General features: G+C 36.5%; 2 protein-coding genes across 3 annotated transcripts; both read left to right on the top strand.

Annotated features, from left to right (window-relative positions):
• The first annotated feature begins 3,689 nt into the window (after positions 1-3,689).
• Positions 3,690-12,150, top strand: LOC147564756 (uncharacterized). 2 transcript variants are annotated; one of them, XR_015228101.1, is made up of 18 exons: positions 3,690-4,214; positions 4,771-4,840; positions 4,930-5,505; positions 5,597-5,782; positions 5,907-6,020; positions 6,135-6,193; positions 6,436-6,502; positions 6,673-6,724; positions 6,861-6,953; positions 7,034-7,117; positions 7,234-7,496; positions 7,570-7,631; positions 7,731-7,800; positions 7,886-7,966; positions 8,048-8,149; positions 8,385-8,509; positions 8,632-8,877; positions 12,014-12,150. XR_015228101.1 is itself a non-coding variant. In XM_086649865.1 (17 exons), exons 1-17 carry the CDS (start codon positions 4,171-4,173, stop codon positions 8,720-8,722), a joined length of 2,139 nt encoding a protein of 712 aa, XP_086505991.1. In that variant the 5' UTR covers positions 3,690-4,170; the 3' UTR covers positions 8,723-9,012. The 2 variants fall into 2 exon arrangements, 1 of the variants encoding a protein (XP_086505991.1); XM_086649865.1 differs by lacking the exon at positions 12,014-12,150 and having other exon boundaries at positions 8,632-9,012.
• A 4,071-nt stretch (positions 12,151-16,221) lies between these two features.
• LOC147564755 (large ribosomal subunit protein uL4-like) lies at positions 16,222-18,745 on the top strand. The gene is made up of 2 exons (XM_086649858.1): positions 16,222-17,521; positions 18,394-18,745. Exons 1-2 carry the CDS (start codon positions 16,418-16,420, stop codon positions 18,505-18,507), a joined length of 1,218 nt encoding a protein of 405 aa, XP_086505984.1. The 5' UTR covers positions 16,222-16,417; the 3' UTR covers positions 18,508-18,745.
• Positions 18,746-19,072: the final 327 nt, after the last annotated feature.

Below are 19,072 nucleotides of genomic sequence, written 5' to 3'. Positions count from 1 at the left end.
GGCACTCTAAGATTTAGAGTTTGAGTGTTGCATTATAGATGCTCTTAGCATAATGACTCAGGAAGGTCATGACTTAGACCATCTCCGATGCATCTCCAAAAATTTTTATGGCTGATAAAATATATGCTTACCCCTAAAACCTTATCTAAGAAAACGTGAGAACTTAGCAATCAAATTTCACCTTTAACCATGAAGATGTATTTTGATGGCTTTTTAGAATTAATTATTGAACTTGTTGAATTGGTATTTGTTGCTAATGATAACATAGAAAATTGCATCGTGTATAGAGGAACAACATCAAAATGCAGAACATAGATGAAGGGGAGGCAATGGCTCTCGTGAAGACTATTCAATGGGCGATTGTCATTGCCTCAAACGAGAAGCAGGTAGTCTTTTTTGGGTGATTCAGCTAATACCATATTATATCTTACAAGAGGATCAAATCGCAAATCTCGAGCACATTGGTCTTCATTACATCTTTTGGAGAAGATGAAACTTATGTCTCTGTTTTTTAATCTTATACTTTTTGTTATGCAGATAGATCTTCCAACAAGGAATCAAAGAACACAGTTGTTCCTCTGGTTATGGTCGATATTTCGATCTCTCTCAGTCTGTCTTGATTAAGGCAGATTTTTCTTTCTCTAATTTATAGAAAAATAGACAATAAGTGAATAATGATTTATCAATATTTTTTCTTTCGAACTAACCGAGTTAGACAAAAATAAAAAGAAAATCGGAGGATGAGAAGAATAATGTTTTAGTCGACACGAAAATAATTTTATCTTTTCCTGAGGCATTTTACACCCATGTAACAATACCAACAATTAGAGTGTTTGTCTTTTAGATTAGGATGGGGTATTTTCGTCCAAAATCGAACATGTGACTCGCCCGCCACCTTCAAATAACGATTATTTGACGGAAAAATAGCCTTTGGGATTAACATCTCAAAATGATTTTTAAAGTGTATTCCTAATATAGCTAAATAAATAGAGGTCATTTACTAAATCTCTTAATTTTGTACCCCTAGTGAATATTCTTGTTTGGGATCTGAAAAAAATGAAACTTCCTCCAATAGGGCGCCTCTATAGGCGCCTCCCCGAATTGCTATAGGGGCCTCCCGTAGTTGTTTGACCAGTAGTCAACACCCGACACCTATAGGCGCCCCCCATTCGGGCAGACCAGTCCGAGGCCCACAACTTTGTCTCGGACGAGAGAGTCCGACAGACGTCAACTTCCAAAAACTTGTTTCTAATATCAAAAAGCATTTTGATTCGTCACTAATCAGTTTAGGTTAAAATCAATCAAAATCCACTTTTTTTTTTTGCACTTTCAAATATAGAGATTTGGTTTGATCTTTTTTATAGATTAATGGATCTTTGTTTGCTTAATTTTTGTTTTAAATCTTCACATTTTTGAAATTGGACAACATATCTAGGGTTTTTTGCACCAAATTTTCGAAATTGAATGGTCAATCTAGGGTTTTCAGTTTTGTGTTTAAGATGGTTTAAGATAGAGAGAGAAAGAAGCCAAAGGAGATAGAAAATGGATTATCGTTTTGTGTTTAATCTTTTGTGTTAAATCTTTTTGAAGATGAATGAGTTTTAGTTGGTTGATTTTCAGATTTGGGTTTAATTTTCAGATTGAAAGTAGAGAGAGATGAAGAGAAAAACGAAGAAGAGGAGGAGAAGAAGAAGGAGGTGCCCGGGAGGCCCCTATAGTCGGTTAGGGAGGCGCCTACAGAAGGGAGGCCCCTACAGTAATTTTGGGATGCGCTTATAGACGCACCCCCTCCAATAATGCTCGTCACATGATTCAGCTTGAAAGTAACCCTTACAATCAGGGTTTGTTATTACGGTTCAAAATGAGAATGGGTTAGTTTTACATCCGGATAAGGAAATCCCGATCCCATTTTCTCCACTTTTGATTGGACCCGTAACTTGCATTTAATTTCCTTTGCCACCTCATAGGTCATTTTGTGGTTTTTTCTTTTTGTTTGTTGAAAGGTGGTCATTTTGTGGTTCACAAGTTGTACTTGTACTGGTCACACTCTTTAACAAAAAAAAAAAAAAAAAGTTCTCCTCGTCATACGATCATAAAGTGTACCAACATTCCCCTAGGTCCATTCCAAAAGGAAATAATATTTGAACTTCAAAAAAAAAAAAATTTATTTTTTTATGATTTCATGCATACCTAAAGCATTTGATTTTTTTTTTTTTGGAAGTCGAATACGATCTACGTTAGTCGTTACAATTGGCATTGATACATCATAGATGTGATAAGTTCGATAACCGCCCACTCAAACTCAAACAAGACCGGGCCTATAGCCCAACTAGACAATAGCCTAAAGCCTAACTACATTATTTATACCCTAATAATCCCAATTCAAATAATCAAAAATTTCACCTTCTTTAGGATTCGAACCTGGGACCTCCAAGACATTTGATGATTGACTAACTAGGTCAACTTTTAATTTTTGCAATGTTATTCTATATGATGGAAATAAAATTGTAACAAACACCTAAACTAACACTAAAAAGATTGACGTAAGTGGACAGCTCTGACTAAAACTAGATTACAAAAATAATTAATGTGTGTACTATCAGGATCCCCAATGATAAATTTGGAGTCCAATACCAATTTCAATCAAGGTCACTTTTTCATAAAAATATAAAATCTAATTTTTCTTGAAAGTAAAGTGGTCAACGATATTGTAGATTGTGTGGGAGTGCCAACAGACAGAGACTGGAAGAGCAATTTTGGGTGCTTCTAAAGACACACCCGTAAAAGGAAAAAAAAAAAAGTCTATTACTTGGGTTGTTACTGTACAAGGGAAATGTTATACTCCTATACACTTACCATTTTTTACCGTTAGGCCCGCATGGATCCAACTTGGGATGACGTATTTCCGTTACTTGGTGGTCAACCCAACCTACCTAACTCCGTCGGCAGCTCAAACATAAATAAGGGTAATTTACACTTAATGTCACACTCTCCATTTTAGCGCCCCATATTTCCGTCAATTTTTGTTTTGGTCCCAAACTAACATTTACATCAAAGATTTGTTAATTTAAACTTAAAGTTCCCATCACACCCTTTATATTTGTTTATTTATTTAGTCTCTATGTTTCTTTCTTATATTAATTATCTTTCCCTTTATTTCCTAATACTCCTCTCTACTAATTCGGGTGCGAACGAAAGGAAAACATCTTTCGGCCCAATTTTGCCGTGTTCGATGTTTATTCAAAGAACCATTGATACCACGTAGAATCACTTTTTAGGTGGTCTAGTTGAACCACCAAAATGTGAATTTTCAAACCACATTGTTAAAAACCACCAACCGCAAAAAAACAAAAGCGTTGATCATCTTTCGGGTGGACATGTGTGGCACTTTTAGTGCTTTCAGTATAAAATTTGTTTGTCATTTCTCGTTACTACTGATTAAAGTGGTTTTTAGACAATTTGTTGGCTAAGCAATGGGCTTAGGGATCGGCCTATGACTGGGCAAGAGTCAAGGTCGAGCCAAGCGAGATTGCCTATAACACATTGCTTTCGTTGAGGTATTGTCTCTTAAACACACATTACCTTTCCACCAAAATAAAAATTGTCTTCAGCGAGATTGTCCGTAACAACTTTGGACATTGCCTATAAAATCTCTCTTTTGTTAATGAATAAAAAAGATATAAGTGGTCAACACTTAGTTGTCCAAGTGGTTGATAGTGTTGATATGAACTCCAAAATCTTGGATCTCTCAAGTTCGATTCCTAAAAGAGGTGGAGTCCATCATTATGAATTTGGGTCATTAAAGGTATAAATAATAATATATTAGTCAATTTATCAAAAAAAAAATAAGTTTATTGCTAACATATTTTTAACATACCAATCAAACCAAAATATGGGTGTAAAATGGTGAGTCGGTCATAATTTAGGTCGAAATAAGAATTAACCTCCCAAAATACTCTCACTTGAGTTGCATGTGCTGGTATGAATCTAGTATTACAAACTTCATGACGAGTAGAGAGAGAAAATCGAGAGAAAAGTTGGGAGATTTCAAGTTTTGCAGAAAACTAGGAGTTATCTATTCTTCTTCTTCTTCTTCGATGAAATTGAAGTCTTATTTTCACTTTCTCTCTCTAAAACTTATCCAATCCTGATCGATCAAGCTAAAACGAAATGGAAGCAAAGAGCTTACCTCTTCACACTTTGGAGCATAAGAGGTAACTGCAAATCTTACTTTCTCTCTCTACTTTTACTTCAGTAGCCGTTGAAACTGAATCTTGAACTACATTTTAGTGAATTTGGTATTGTTTGATTAGTAGTTTTAGGTTTTCTTCATTGTTGCCATTTGTTTTGTATCGATCTAAGTACAATCAATGAATCTATGTTCATTTACTGTAAAATGGAAAATTCTTAGTGTGCATCTTGTTTTCTGCTTGATCTGCTCATCAATTTTGGATTCCAATGAGTTTTCTCTTATCTCTGTTGCTTTATTGAACTGGAATCAGTTCGTTTCTAGGTTTCAGTGATTAGGAGCGCATAATGTGCTTAATTAATAGTATATTGGATCTAAATTGTTCATAATGAGTTAAAGGATTCAATAGAAAATTTCAATTGTTTATGAGATTCATGATTTTTATGTGTATGTTTAATTTCAATTTCAAGGTTTGATTCAATAGAAAATTGCAGTTACTTTTTTGGCTGTACTTTTTTATGAATCTTCATGGAGGAAAACTCTTAAATGTTTGAAAACTGAGTCTACTTTTGTATGAACAGAGACACCTATGGATTTGTTGTGAGACCTCAACACTTGCTTAGATATGAGGAGTATGCTAAAATCTACAAGGTAGATGGGTTTTCTAATTCTCTCCGTTTTGGTTGGATTAAGATGTCTTAGCTATTTCTTGTCTCAATAATGTACTCGATGATTTTCAGGAGGAAGAAGAGGAGAGATCAGATAGATGGATCCGTTTCTTGGAGAGTCAGGCATTGTCTGCTCAGCTGCAAATCAATGGCTTACCCAAAGAAGGAGATGTAACGCTATTAAAGGGCGAAGTTTCTAAGACAAAATTAGGAACATTTTCAGGAAAGGGGGTAGAAGAAGATGACTCAAGCGGTGGTGATAGGTCTGCTTCAGATGGTTCAGCTGCAAAATTTCCGCGAAAGGTGGGACTTGAAGCAAGGAGTGAACAGACTCATCAAGTTCAAATATGGACTGAGATTAGATCGAGTCTTGGTATCATTGAACAAATTATGAGCACTCGTGTTACTAAAAGCAAGAAGATATTGAAAAATGAGCAAGCTGCAAGTGAGAGCCAACTTGCTTTGGGTGAGGAGGATTCTGAAGATGAGTTCTACGATGTGGAGAGATCAGATCCATTCCAAGATACCACTTCGAGTGATACTGCAAGTGTCTCCAGTGATGGGGTTTCTCTGGAACCTTTTTTGCCTTGGAGAGAGGAATTGGAATGCCTAGTTCGAGGAGGCGTTCCAATGGCTCTGCGTGGAGAGGTATTGTTGCTGGTCTCGATCTCTCAAGTTTGTTGCCTCTCTTTGGACTAACTTCTGGATGAATAAACTCATGTTTTCTTTCCACTTACAGCTATGGCAAGCCTTTGTGGGTGCAAGGGCACGCAGAGTGGAAGGATATTACCAAGGTCTGCTAGCTCTAGAAACTAGCCCTGGTGATGATAAGGACAGAGATAGTCCCCCTCCTAACAACACTAGTAATAGATCTTCTACAAACCATCTCCTTGCACCTGAGCACTGGAAAGGACAGATTGAGAAGGTTGACAGATACATGGCATTTAGCTTAAACTTTTGATCAAGTTGATTTGTGGCTGTTACCTTAGTCACCAGGATAATGTTGTTCAATTCCTTTTAACCTGACATGTTTTTTTTTTCTTTTGTAGGATCTTCCTCGAACGTTCCCAGGTCACCCGGCTTTGGATGAGGATGGTAGAAATGCCTTGAGGCGTTTGCTCACCGCATATGCTCGGCATAATCCATCTGTTGGCTACTGCCAGGTATTTTGGTCCGGTGGAGTTATACTCCTTAAGTATTTTCGAATTTGTTAGATTAAATACATCACAGGTAATGTCACTATAGCCTCCTTTTCATTCTCATTGGTTCTATCACAGGCAATGAACTTCTTTGCTGGGTTACTGCTGCTTCTTATGTCTGAGGAAAATGCTTTTTGGTGAGCCCCGGTTACCATTCTCGTATTACTCCCTTTTAGCATGTTCGTTATTTTAAAAATAGACGTGTTAAGAATTAAGATAGAATTGACCAGAATACGTGTGTATTATTGCAATATCACCGCAAAAATATGATCACAAGGGAGATGTCTGTGATCCTGCTGAATTGGGTTCTCCATATGTGAACTGTGAAACACTATATTTTACCATTACGAAGATCACAAGTTTACTTATAATGTTTCAGGACTTTGATGGGTATCATTGACGATTACTTTGATGGATACTATTCAGAGGAGATGATAGAATCTCAGGTAACATCGTGTTTGCATATTTTTCCACGTACTCTGGGCAAATACTTTTGATATTAACTGTACCCAGAGAGTTGCTAATTATTGAAGTATGGTGCTTGTTCAAAGGACTGCAAATAGACACAAGCTTAGTGGTTAGAAATTTGATTATCCAACTTGTTCGGCTTGTTCAGGTTGACCAACTTGTTTTTGAGGAGCTTGTACGTGAGATGTTTCCCACGTTGGGTTTGTATTTTACCTTTCTGTTTTCCCATTACGTCTCAAACTATGCTTTTGCATAAGCTAAAGCTGATTCTTGGAGCCTTTGCAATCAGCAGAAGCCACAGTTGAGTAATTTTTACTACTGAAACTTCTTCTGCAGTTAATCATCTAGATTACCTCGGAGTTCAGGTGGCATGGTTTACTGGTCCCTGGTTTCTTTCCATTTTCATGAACATGCTTCCATGGGAAAGCGGTTAGTTTTGTCTTGTACTATTTTGGAAACTATAAAGACTCAAGACTTATCTAGCATCTGATTTGCTTCATTATCTTCAGTTCTTCGTGTTTGGGATGTGCTTCTGTTCGAAGGTAATCGTGTTATGTTGTTCCGGACTGCACTGGCACTTGTGGAGTTATATGGTAAATGGGTAAACTCCTAATCTGTTCTGCAATATGTTTTGAACATTTTCTAATGGTTCGTTTTTCTGTTTTCTCAACTGTTAGTCAGCAATTGAAGTTTCAACTCCCTTTGGTAGGTCCTATCCTAGTTAAGACAAAAGATGCCGGAGATGCTGTTACTTTGTTGCAATCACTTGCTGGCTCAACATTCGACAGTAGTCAACTTGTCTTGACTGCTTGCATGGGTTACCAAGCTGTAAATGAAGTTAGATTACAAGAGTTGAGAGATAAGCATCGACCATCACTAATGGCTTTGATTGAGGAAAGATCAACAAAGCGCTCCAAGTTTCACGCATCTAACACATTCAGTTTGAAGCACGACCAAAATCTTCATGAACAGGTGAAGATTCCTTAAACAAGAGTTTTCCTTCCTAAATTTTTTCAGTACTTAAATATACCACCTATACATCCAGGTGGCCTCGTTAAATGTCGAAATGTGCAGATTGCTGGAAGAGAAGAGATCCGCTATCCTCAGGTTGGTGCTTTTATGATTCTATCGATCATCATTTTACAACTATATGTTTGTCTTGAAATATACCGCACTGGTTCTTAACAATGTGATGTTTATTGACAGAGCTGAAGAGCTAGAGACAGCACTAATTGAGATGGTCAAATACGATAACAGACGTGAATTGAGTGCAAGGGTATGTGAACCTTGATTCAATGACATTTCGTGGTTCAGGGCAACCCGATTGTTTAAAATACTAATTGTATTTTTTCAGTTTACAGGTAGAAATGTTGGAGCAAGAGGTATCTGAGATAAAACAGGTCCTTGCAGATAAACAAGAACAAGAAGAAAGCATGCTTAAGGTTTAATCCCACCTCCAAGTTCTTGCTATAACCTTTTCGGTCATACAAACATTTCACTTAACCAGTCCACTTTTGGTGTAGGTACTAATGCGAGTAGAACAAGAACAAAGAGAAACAGAAGAAGCTCGGGTATTTGCCGAGCAAGAAACAACTACTCAGAGAGAAACTGCCAATGCTCTTGAGGTTCTTTCTTTTCTTATACATACTAAAACCAAATCGGATGATAGTAGATTTTCATATCTTCATACTAATGCTTATGCCTGGTTCGACCAACAATAAATTTTCTCCATTCACAACTCATTATGGCTTTCTGCCTCAGACCCAGTGTCGTCCTGGTCGAGATTTTAGGACGACATAGTTTCATCCGAATTTCCCATAAGTTATGCATTACCAGATGTATGTATATGTATATATGCAGGGGAAATACAAAGAGACCATGGATTTGCTTAATCAAATGGAGAAGAGAGTGGTTATGGCTGAGACGATGCTGGAAGCCACATTGCAGTACCAATCTGCCCAGATCAAAGAACAGGGTTCTCCAAGGTTTTCTCCACTCAATTCCTCAAAGACTTCATGCATTTCGAATCTTAATTAGTGAATTATCAGTAGTAATTTCAGCCATTAGTACTTACATTGAATCATTATCGCGGCTACTCACTTTTTAGATCTGCACGTCTGGAAACTTCGTCTACTCAAGTGAAGCAGGAGTTGCCACGAGATCTACCAACAAGAAAATTCAGTTTACTTTCCACATAAATGGGTACGAAATCGAACAGAGGTAGAAATGACAAAAGGAGCACTGCTTATAATAGGATTATGAATTTGTATACTAACTTGCTAGATGGGTAACACGCCGTTCTTCATCTAGCTCTCGATATAGTAAAGAATTGACATCTACACCCATCTCACAAGTGGGCAAAGAAAATTGTGTTTGGACGAATAAATTGTATCTTGTTGTACCTACATAAAATAATAATGTTCTATGTATGTATTTAAAGATTGTGAACTAATTACTCTCTTTTCATGTTAACATATTGATTAACAAATTCCACTTTGGAGTGAAAACAAACTACCCGACACAACTAGGCTGAAAGCCTGAAACAATATCTGCTACATATTACAGGTCGCATACTAGGCCTGCTCTTGAACACACATAGCAGAAATTGCTAGTGCTTGGTATAAGCCTCTTGCCGGACATTGACTATGAAGCATTGGATCAACCATATAAATGAATTTTGCCTGATCCTTGAACAAAGGTCGTGCCTGCATTTTAACTGCAAATCATAAATATCGTAAAAAAACTGAAAAACTGAAGTTTTAGTACCATAATAGCTTCTTTTCTAAGTTTTAATAAAAAAAAATATATCCTTCTTGATTAGCAATCAGCCGATATGGAAAAGACTAAAAAGTTAGACTAAATCTCTTCTAAAATGACTTCAATGTGTAGTGAGATATTATAGTGAGATATTAGAGACCGGGTTGACTCAATCTCTAACGGCATGGCCACGTCGGCGCGCGATTAGCTGAAGTCCGAGTTGGCTGACATGCAGTAGGATAGACATGCTAGAAGCGGGTACTTGAGCAAGCATGCCAGATTTACTGAGCTTGTTAGGCAAGTTGGGTTTACTAGGCGAGGAGCTTTCAGTGGACTTACGTGTTAATCTAGCTGAGATGCTAGCAGGAGCTCTGGAGTCAGGACATCCTTCCTGATATATTAAGGTGGTGCACGAAGAAAGCCTACACAATCTCTCCTTACCAAAAGTGGATGTGCCCTATTTAGCCAATAGAAGGATTTTGTCATCTTTCACTCCACCCGAATTACAAGGAAATGGTTCCATTAAAAAGTTGTACAACCTAATAAGAGAGTTCCCTAAGCTATTTATTTGTAGCTTGTTTAGAGAGTTTAAAACCGGGATATTTTTTTCCCGTATTAAATTACTCCAACCGGAATGTCAAATATTGGTTCCCAAACATAACCTAATTCTCAGTTATTTTTTTAAACCACAACTTTTATTCATATGTAGGAATTGAATCCAATGCGTTACGTAATTTGAAGACTTTTGACTCCTTTAACTACAACATGGATGTACCATCGTAAATTACAACACGAAATTCACAAAAATAAAGACAACAAGAAGGTAAAAGAGCACAATATTACAAAAAACAAAATAAAAAGACCTTAAAGATCACAAAATAAAAAGATCTTAAAGATCACAAATAAGAAGATGCTAATGATCGTGAAACTTGTTATACTAATGAACCAAATAGAGACGAATTACGGTTTCATCAAGAACACCACCAAGTTTCTCGTAAAAGAATTTATGAAAGTCACCGGGGATATTGACATTTGATTTCACAAATGAAGGTTGAGTGATTCCATAACTTTATCTTATTGTTTATATATAATCTTTCTGTAGAAATCAATAACAATATTCATAGAGAAGAAGAATATGAGATAAACGCTCTAATGGAGGCAAAGATTTTCATTAGTTGAACTAGGTTTACAAGAACAATATATAGTAAAGATAAAAGACTAAAAGGCCCTTAAAGGAAAAATTACTAAACAACCCCTAACTATAATATATATTATTCTAACACTTTCTTCTTCCATTAATGGAAACTTCTTATCATCTCCCATTGTGTTATTTTCTTCTAAGTCTTTCTTTATGTTTGTTCATCCAGAACTGAAAAACGATATGCTCTCTACTTCAAAAATGGTTATTATGTATATATTATGTATATATAAAAAGAAGAAACTTCGGAGAAAGAAACCCTGCTCCAGAAGATATCTTAATCTCGTGAAGTAATTCACCTAAATAATTGAAAATAAAGAAATTGAAACAGAAAATCAATGCAAGATTGTACCGATTCACTGGAGAAAAAGGATAACTGCTAATACAGAAGCGTTTCTCACGCCGGTAACTATAGAATTGTTTAGTAAATGGAAGCCCTAAAATGAAGTCTTAGTTTCATAAATAATGGATCACTTCAAGTATATAAAATCACATAAAGTCCTACGGTTGTGTTTTATATCAAGGAAATAATTCAATGGAAGTAAAAGATTCCCATAAAAATAAGAGTTCTTTCCTTTGATTGTCATTTATTATTTTGTAGAAATACAAATTCTGTTATTTGGTTGACAACTAACTTCTACAAATATAATATTCAATTAAGAGGTATTTATTTTTTATGTAGTCAAAATTACATTTTTGTCCTTGTGTTGCTAAAATTACATTTTGCACCCTTATGCTGACCAAATTACATTTTTATAGTTATGTTGTCAAAATTATATTTTTACTCGATGTTGTCAAAATTATTTACACTTTGTCACTTTGCTAATTTAAGAGTAAGAATGTCAAGTTGTTAATAAAACAACATAAAAATGTAACTTGACAACGTATAAATCAAAAAAAGATTTTGCTTATATAAAAGGGTAAAATATCATTTTAGTATAAAAGTGTAGACAAACTTTTTTTACAAGATAAAAGTAAGAATGTCAATCAAACAACATAAGGGCAAAACTGTCACTTTGGTATTATACGAAGGTAAAGATGTAATTTTCACAACATAAAGATAAAATATCAATTTGATATTATAAAGGGTAAAAATGTAATTTTGACTACGTAAAGTCAAAATGTCAATTTGACAACTTTGTAAACATGTCATTCAGTAAGTCTGTGTATAAGTAAAATCTTGTTTTGCTAACTGTGTGGGTAAAAATGTCATTTTTTTTCGTGGAAATTTATATTAGGTTTTAAGTACCCGATTATATTGAAATATTTTTATTTTAATTTTCCACGGAAGCTAATTCAGAGGGGCAAATAAAAGTGGACTATTTTATGGAGAGCATGGGGACCCAGCCGAGTACGATATTGAGGACCTTGAGGAGATTCTCTAAGGAATTAAAGACATGGATGTCAAAAAAAAAAAAATCATGAAGTTGTATTAAGATTATGAATATTTACCCTAACTTGCTGGATGGGTAACACCATTCTTCATCTAGCTCTCGATATAGTATAGAATTGACATTCACATACGTCTCACAAGTGGGCGAAGAAAATTGTGTTTGGACGAATAAATTGTATCTTGTTGTACCTACATAAAATAATAATGTTCTATGTATATGTATCTAAAGATTGTGAACTAATTTCTCTCTTTTTTATGTTAACATATTGATCAACAAATCCCACTTTGGACTAGCTTTTTTTGGGTTACTTACTACCATTGCGGCATCCAATTTGTGACTGGCCTCCATATGTGTTTGACTATTTGTTTTGGCCTCTAGTTGTGTCTGGTAGTTTGTTTTGACTCCCAAATTTTTACCAAAGCTACCCCATTTTATCTATGGTATTTCGTAAATTTTTTCTTTCGTTTCCTTTCCTATTTTGGTCATCTTTATCTCTTTGTTCCTCTTTTCAATTTTGTAATTTTGTTTTTTATTTTGTTCCCCAATTTTTGTTTGTCTCTTATTTCCACCACCACATCTTTATGTTTCAAATTTCTTACATCATTATGTTCTTCACAAATTTTAAAAAAAATGCTAAGAAAACCTTTTAAAAATTTGATGTTTTGATTTTTAGAAGCATGGTTGTGAGATCAGTTCTCTAAGAACAGGTTCCGGTATGTCCTTAGAAAAAAATTGGAGCTCGTTATTAGAACAACAAACAATTATGGGTTATTTCCCTAATGGCCTCCTACTTTGTGACCAGCTTCCTGCCTAGCCCCCTACTTTACGAGAAATACCCATATGGCCCCCTTCCGTTATAACACCGTCACTCTCTCTCCTCCATCATGTTTTCTCTCTCTGCCAAGTCATGCCACATCATCTATTACGCCACCTCATCACCTTCTCTGGCGAGAGTCGCCGGCCGGCCAATTTCCGGCCGGCGACTTCAAACATAAAAAAAAAAAAATTTCTCTCTTCCTCTCTCTCTCTCTCTAAATTTTTTTTTTCTTTCTTCTCTCTCTCTCTAGAACTGAGTTCTAGAGAGAGAGAGGGGACCTTCAACAGATCTGTTGAAGGTCGACCGGACCTTCAACAGATCTGTTTAAGGTCCTCTCTCTCTCTCTAGATGAGTTCTAGAGAGAGAGAGAAGAAAGAAAAAAAAAATTATTTTTTAGAGAGAGAGAGAGAGGAAGAGAGAAATTTTTTTATTATTTTTTTTTTATGTTTAAAGTCGCCGGCCGGAAATTGGTCGGCCGGCGACTCTCGCCGGAGAAGGTGATGAGGTAGCGTAACAGATGATGTGGCATGACTTGGCAGAGAGAGAAAACATGATGGAGGAGAGAGAGTGACGGTGTTATAACGGAAGGGGGCCATATGGGTATTTCTCGTAAAGTAGGGGGCTAGGCAGGAAGCTGGTCATAAAGTAGGGGGCCATTAGGGAAATAACCCAACAATTATCCGTTATCATACAACAAACATATCAGAATATTCTTAGAAGAATATACAAATTTGTTGTTGAAAGAGAGGACAAATCTTTTTTCCTTTACGAAATATAAGTTTTTCTAGAAACGAAAAGGTTGAGATTTTTTTTGAAGATCTGGTTTTATTTTCTTAATTTTTAGGATTTTCTGAAAAAGAAGATGAAATGAAAGATGAGGATGATGATTGTTGAAAGTCATGGTGGTAAGGGGAAGAAGAAACAAAAGTGAGAAAGAAAAAGAAACAGAGAATTGGAAAAATAAGAAACAATGTCTCCTATACGTAAGAGGTCCTTTCATCAAAAAAAATATGTAAGAGGTCACATCCTAGGCTGTTCTTGAAGAAATTGCTAGTGCTTGGTATAAGCCTCTTGCCGGAAATTGACTATGAAGCAATGGATCAACCATACGAATGAATTTCGTCTGAACCTTAAACAAAGTTCGTGCCTGCATTTTAACCGCAAACCATGAACATTGTTGAGAACCGAAAAAGTGAAGTTTTAGTACCATGCTAATACGAACAATTCGATATGAAAAAACGGTACCGTTAGACTACATCTCTTCTACAATGACTTCAGTGCGTAGCAAGATATTAGCTATTGGGTTGACTCAATCTCTAACTATCTGCCCACATCGCCACGTGATTGGCTGAAGTTCGAGTGGGCTGACTTGCACTAAGATAGGCATGCTAGAAGCGTGGACTTGAACAAGCATGCCAGATTTACTGAGCCTGTCAGGCGTGTTGGACTTGCTAGACGAAGAGCTTTTAATGGCTTACTTGTTAAGCTAGCTGAGATGCTAGCAGGGCATCCTCCATGATGTATTTAGGTAGGTGCATAAAGAACGACCACCACAATCTATGTCTACGAAAAGTCCATGTGGCCTATTTGCCCAATAAAAGGATTTTGTCATATTTTTCCTCCCAAATTACAAAGGAAATGAGTCGATTACAAAGTTTTTTTTATTTTTGTTGAAAGATAAATTATATTAGATAGAAATAAGAGTTCTATTACAATACAGCTTGCATAAAAAGTAAGGAACATGTTTCCAGGCCTTCGATCTGTTTTTCGTTCTTGCCCATTTAGCCAGCTTATCAGCGACTTGATTGAATTTCCTGCTTGTATGCGAAAACTTGACTTTCTCCAGTCTCTTTTTTATATCGTTGATCTTGATCATATGAACTTGGGATTGCCATTGAATGTTATTCTTTCCTTTTTGTAGATATTTTATGATGTTAATGTTGTCACTTTCGACTATGATTCTTTTGTATTCATGAGATTCTGCCCATTGCATTCCTTTAAGAACAGCAATTGCTTCGCTTTCCTCTGGGTTTCTGCTTCTAACTGTGAAAGTTGCCGCTTCGACCAATTTTGATTCAGTGTCATGGATAACTAGGCTGATACCCGTTATACTTTGCATGTCTATGAACGATGCATCTACGTTTATCTTTAGAAAAGACGATTCAGGGGGTATCCATTTACCTTGTACTGTTATGTTTTGTGGTGTATTCAACTTTTGGATTTGAGGGAATGTCGTAATGATTGAAATCATTTTGTCTAACCTGTTGATTTCGTGTTGAAAGCAGTGGTCGCACCTTATTTTCCATATGTTCCACATGATGGTAGCAAAATGGATATTGTTTTTGGCATAAGCCGTTTGGTTATTGGATTCCCAGGAGAAGATCCAGTCTCTCGCTGACAGAATGTTTTCAGAAATTATGTTGAAATAGAACCATATATTCTTAGCAATAGGGCAGTGAAGTAAGGCATGTTCAATGGTTTCAATTTCATTACAGTTTGGACAGGTTCTGTTGTTGTCTATGTATTTTCCTATTCTATCCTTTACCGGGAGGGCGTTGGTACAAATTTTCCATACAAAAGTTTGTACTCTAGGAACCACTGGTAGGGACCAAAGAAAATTCCAATTCGGAGATTGGGGTTGGGATGAATTCATGCTGAGGCTCAGGTGTTGATACATAGATTTGACGCTGAACTTACCATTTTTTGTAAGAGTCCATTTCCTTTGATCCTCATTATCTGTATCAATCGGGATGGTGAAAATGAGATTCTTAGTCTCATTGTCAAATTCATTATTAAGTAAGGTTTCATCCCAAGTGCCATTGTTGATGAGCTGAGCTACCTTAGTTAGGTTCGAGGTTTGATTGCGCGGGATTGACGGGGCACTGGGGATCCAGTTATCCGTCCAAATATTAATACTCTTACCATTGTGGACTTCCCAAGTCGAGTAGTTTTCAATAATCTTTATATATTTGTTAATGTTCTTCCAAAGCCAAGAGTGGTGAGATTTCGACTGTGCTGGTTTCTCTGTTTTATCAAAATACTTGGCTTTTAAAAGCTTAACCCATATGGATTCAGGTTCAGTTATTATTTTCCACGCTAATTTACTTAGCATGGCTTGGTTATCCAGCTCCGTAGAGTGGATTCCCAGACCGCCCAAGAATTTGGGAAGGCATATGTAAGACCAAGATTTGGTACATATGCCTTTGGACTTACCCCACCAGAACGACTTTTGTAAAGTCGTAATGCTCTTGCATATGCCCTTGGGAAGGGCAAAGCATTGCATTTGGTATCGGGGTACGGCTGCAGCGATAGCCGAAATGACTACCGTACGACCTGCAAGAGACAAGAAACTGTGATTCCATTTGTCTAACTTCATTTTGATTTTTAGTAGAATATCATTAAAGATTTGCTTTTTGTTAGCACCAATGTAATAAGAGAGTTCCCTTAGGCTATTTGTAGCCTGTTTAGAGATTTTTAAACCGGAATAACTTTTCTCCGTATAAATTGACCCCCCGAACGGAATGTCGAAATATTGGTTCCCAAACATAACCTAATTCTCAGTTGGCGCAAAATCGAAGCCCTAAAATGAAGGGTTAGTTTCGTAAATAATGGATCATTTCTAGTATATAAAATCACATAAAACCCTACTTTCTTCTCCCAACCCATATTTTCAGTCTCTCTATCAGTAAACCCTAGTTTTCTCCATTACCCCAATCATTTTGCTCCAATGGCGGCAGCGGCACGTCCTCTGGTCACCGTCCAAGCCTTAGAAGGCGATATGGCCACCGACGGAGGAAACTCTCTTCCTCTCCCTGACGCCATGAAAGCTTCAATCCGACCTGACATCGTCAAATTTGTTCACGCAAACATGTCAAAAAACAGCCGTCAACCTTACGCCGTTAGCAGGAAAGCCGGTCACCAAACCTCCGCCGAATCATGGGGTACCGGTCGTGCCGTTTCTCGTATCCCCCGTGTCCCCGGTGGTGGTACTCACCGTGCTGGTCAAGCAGCCTTCGGAAACATGTGTCGTGGTGGTCGGATGTTTGCACCAACCAGGATCTGGCGCCGATGGCACAGAAAGATCAATGTTAACCAGAAAAGGTACGCCGTTGTTTCTGCCCTAGCTGCTTCCGCTGTTCCTTCTCTTGTTCTCGCTCGCGGTCACAAGATCGAGACCGTACCTGAACTACCTCTAGTCATCGGCGACTCCTCCGAAGGATTAGAAAAAACTTCAGCTGCGATCAAGTTGTTGAAGCAGATCGGTGCCTATGCCGATGTTGAGAAAGCAAAAGATAGCCTCGGGATCCGTCCTGGTAAAGGTAAAATGAGGAATCGTCGTTACATTTCTCGTAAAGGTCCTTTGATTGTTTATGGAACTGAAGGATCTAAAATTGTTAAAGCTTTCCGTAATCTTACTGGTGTTGAAATTGCTCATGTTGATCGTTTGAATCTTCTTAAGCTTGCTCCTGGTGGTCATCTAGGTAGATTTATCATTTGGACTAAATCTGCTTTTGAAAAGATTGATTCAGTTTATGGAACTTTTGAAAAGACATCTGAAAAGAAGAAAGGTTATGTATTACCTAGGTCAAAAATGGTTAATGCTGATCTTTCTAGGATTATTAACTCTGATGAAGTTCAATCTGTTGTTAGACCAATTAAGAAAGATGCTAAGAGGCCACCAATGAAGAAGAATCCATTGAAGAATTTGAACACTCTTCTTAAGCTCAATCCTTATGCCAAGACTGCTAGGAGGATGGCTTTACTTGCTGAGGCTCAACGTGTTAAGGCCAAGAACGAGAAGCTTGCTAAGAAGAGGACAGCCATCCCCAAGGTAAAAATTCGTTACTGAACTACTTTAATGTTGATAAGCTATTTTGATTAGGGTTTCCTTTTTATTTATTTCTTTTATATGACATGTTTAATCATATGATTATTGATTGTGATGTTCATAGTTGATTAGGTATTTAGGTTTTTAGTTCAACATGGTTAGATTTATGATTGTCTAGTTTGCTTTGTTTATGATTTTATTACTTTTTTGCTTTTGGTCACTCAAATTTATATATTAAGCACTTAACAATAGGTTGTAGATGTTGTGTCTTTAACGCCATTGTCATTTTTTCTTCTTCTTCGCACTGTTTTGAAATTTTTAGTGTGGGTTCTACTTTTATGCATTTGTAGTTGAATCAATTAAGTCGATGTAGTAACTTACTAGAGGTATATCAATTGGAGGAAGCATTTTATGATGCTGGAACTGTCTTTAAATACATGTTTAATTACTTGCATTCATTTGAGGGAGTGAAGGTATCCGTGTAAAGGATGTGTTATGTCATCCAAAAACATTTTAATGTTGGGATTGGGCTATATAAACCCCTAGCCAACCTGCTAGCCGAACTAAACAAGTATAGTCCGACTGATACTATGTTGCTTATCCGTAGAAGTATACAACTCTTAGTTTAAAAGTGACTCAACTTCTCTTCAATTTCTTGAGCATGATTCTAGTAAATATTTGTTGTATATTTTGTTTCAGATATTTCGAATTGAACATTTTCTGCCCTGGTTTTATTTAGTATTTCCGTCGGTGCTGCATCGTTGTTTTCCACTGATCAAATTTGAATAAAGCAGCTAGTATATGTATATTCGATATGCTTTTGTTTGTCAATTATTGTTTTGCTAAATGAGTATATCTTGTTATTTAATTTGTAGGAGGAGCTTAAGGCAATCAGGTCAGCTGGGAAGGCATGGTACCAGACTATGATTTCAGACAGCGACTACACAGAGTTTGATGTCTTCACAAAGTGGCTAGGTGTATCACAGTAATTAGTAGTATTCAGGTAGTAAGTATTTGCTGTTTGAATTGGCTCCTCTACTGTTCTGGATTTTCTCTTTAGAGTTCTTTGTTTATTTTAAGATGATAAGTAATGTTGAACTTAGCGGGAAGGAGAAGGTCTTTTCTGTTCGGACTGACTCGACTCCTCTCTCTTTTTGGGTTGGTTTATTGTTCTTTGGTAGAAACGATTTTGAGTAACAGATTTTACAATGGAACCATTTACCGCAAGTTGTTTTAATCTTTATTTTAGTTAATTCTTGTTGGTGGAATGTGTCTTGAATCTTTTTTTTTTGAAATTCTTCTCAAATCTTTTTGGGGGTATGCAAATGAAGCCTCCTCTTGTGATTGCACAATAGTTCTATAAAATGGTGATCATATGTTTATTGCCCATTAATAATTTTTTCTTACCTTTTCTTTTCTGTTTCTTCATCATAAAAGAAAGATTATAAAAAATAAACATTTCCCGGATGGTTTATAATTTGTGCATAGGATTAGTCATTGATCATCACTAAATTGATTTATACATTGATTATTACTAAATTGATTTGTACATTG

This window comes from Eschscholzia californica, unplaced genomic scaffold (genome assembly GCF_041429995.1).
Source record: "Eschscholzia californica isolate CP2 unplaced genomic scaffold, dmEscCali1.0.p SCAF_1, whole genome shotgun sequence".
Classification (NCBI taxonomy): Eukaryota; Viridiplantae; Streptophyta; class Magnoliopsida; order Ranunculales; family Papaveraceae; genus Eschscholzia; species Eschscholzia californica.
The sequence above is the reverse complement of the archived record's forward strand: the minus strand, read 5'-3'. Positions and strand labels throughout refer to the sequence as shown.

Coding starts and splice junctions, on each gene's coding strand:
- LOC147564756 (XM_086649865.1), top strand. CDS start 4,171: ATGGAAGCAAAGAGCTTACCTCTTCACACTTTGGAGCATAAGAG. Junction 6,725..6,860: donor TGAGATGTTTCCCACGTTGG/GTTTGTATTTTA, acceptor CTTCTTCTGCAG/TTAATCATCTAGATTACCTC. Junction 6,954..7,033: donor CATGCTTCCATGGGAAAGCG/GTTAGTTTTGTC, acceptor CATTATCTTCAG/TTCTTCGTGTTTGGGATGTG.
- LOC147564755 (XM_086649858.1), top strand. CDS start 16,418: ATGGCGGCAGCGGCACGTCCTCTGGTCACCGTCCAAGCCTTAGAAGGC. Junction 17,522..18,393: donor AGAGGACAGCCATCCCCAAG/GTAAAAATTCGT, acceptor TTTAATTTGTAG/GAGGAGCTTAAGGCAATCAG.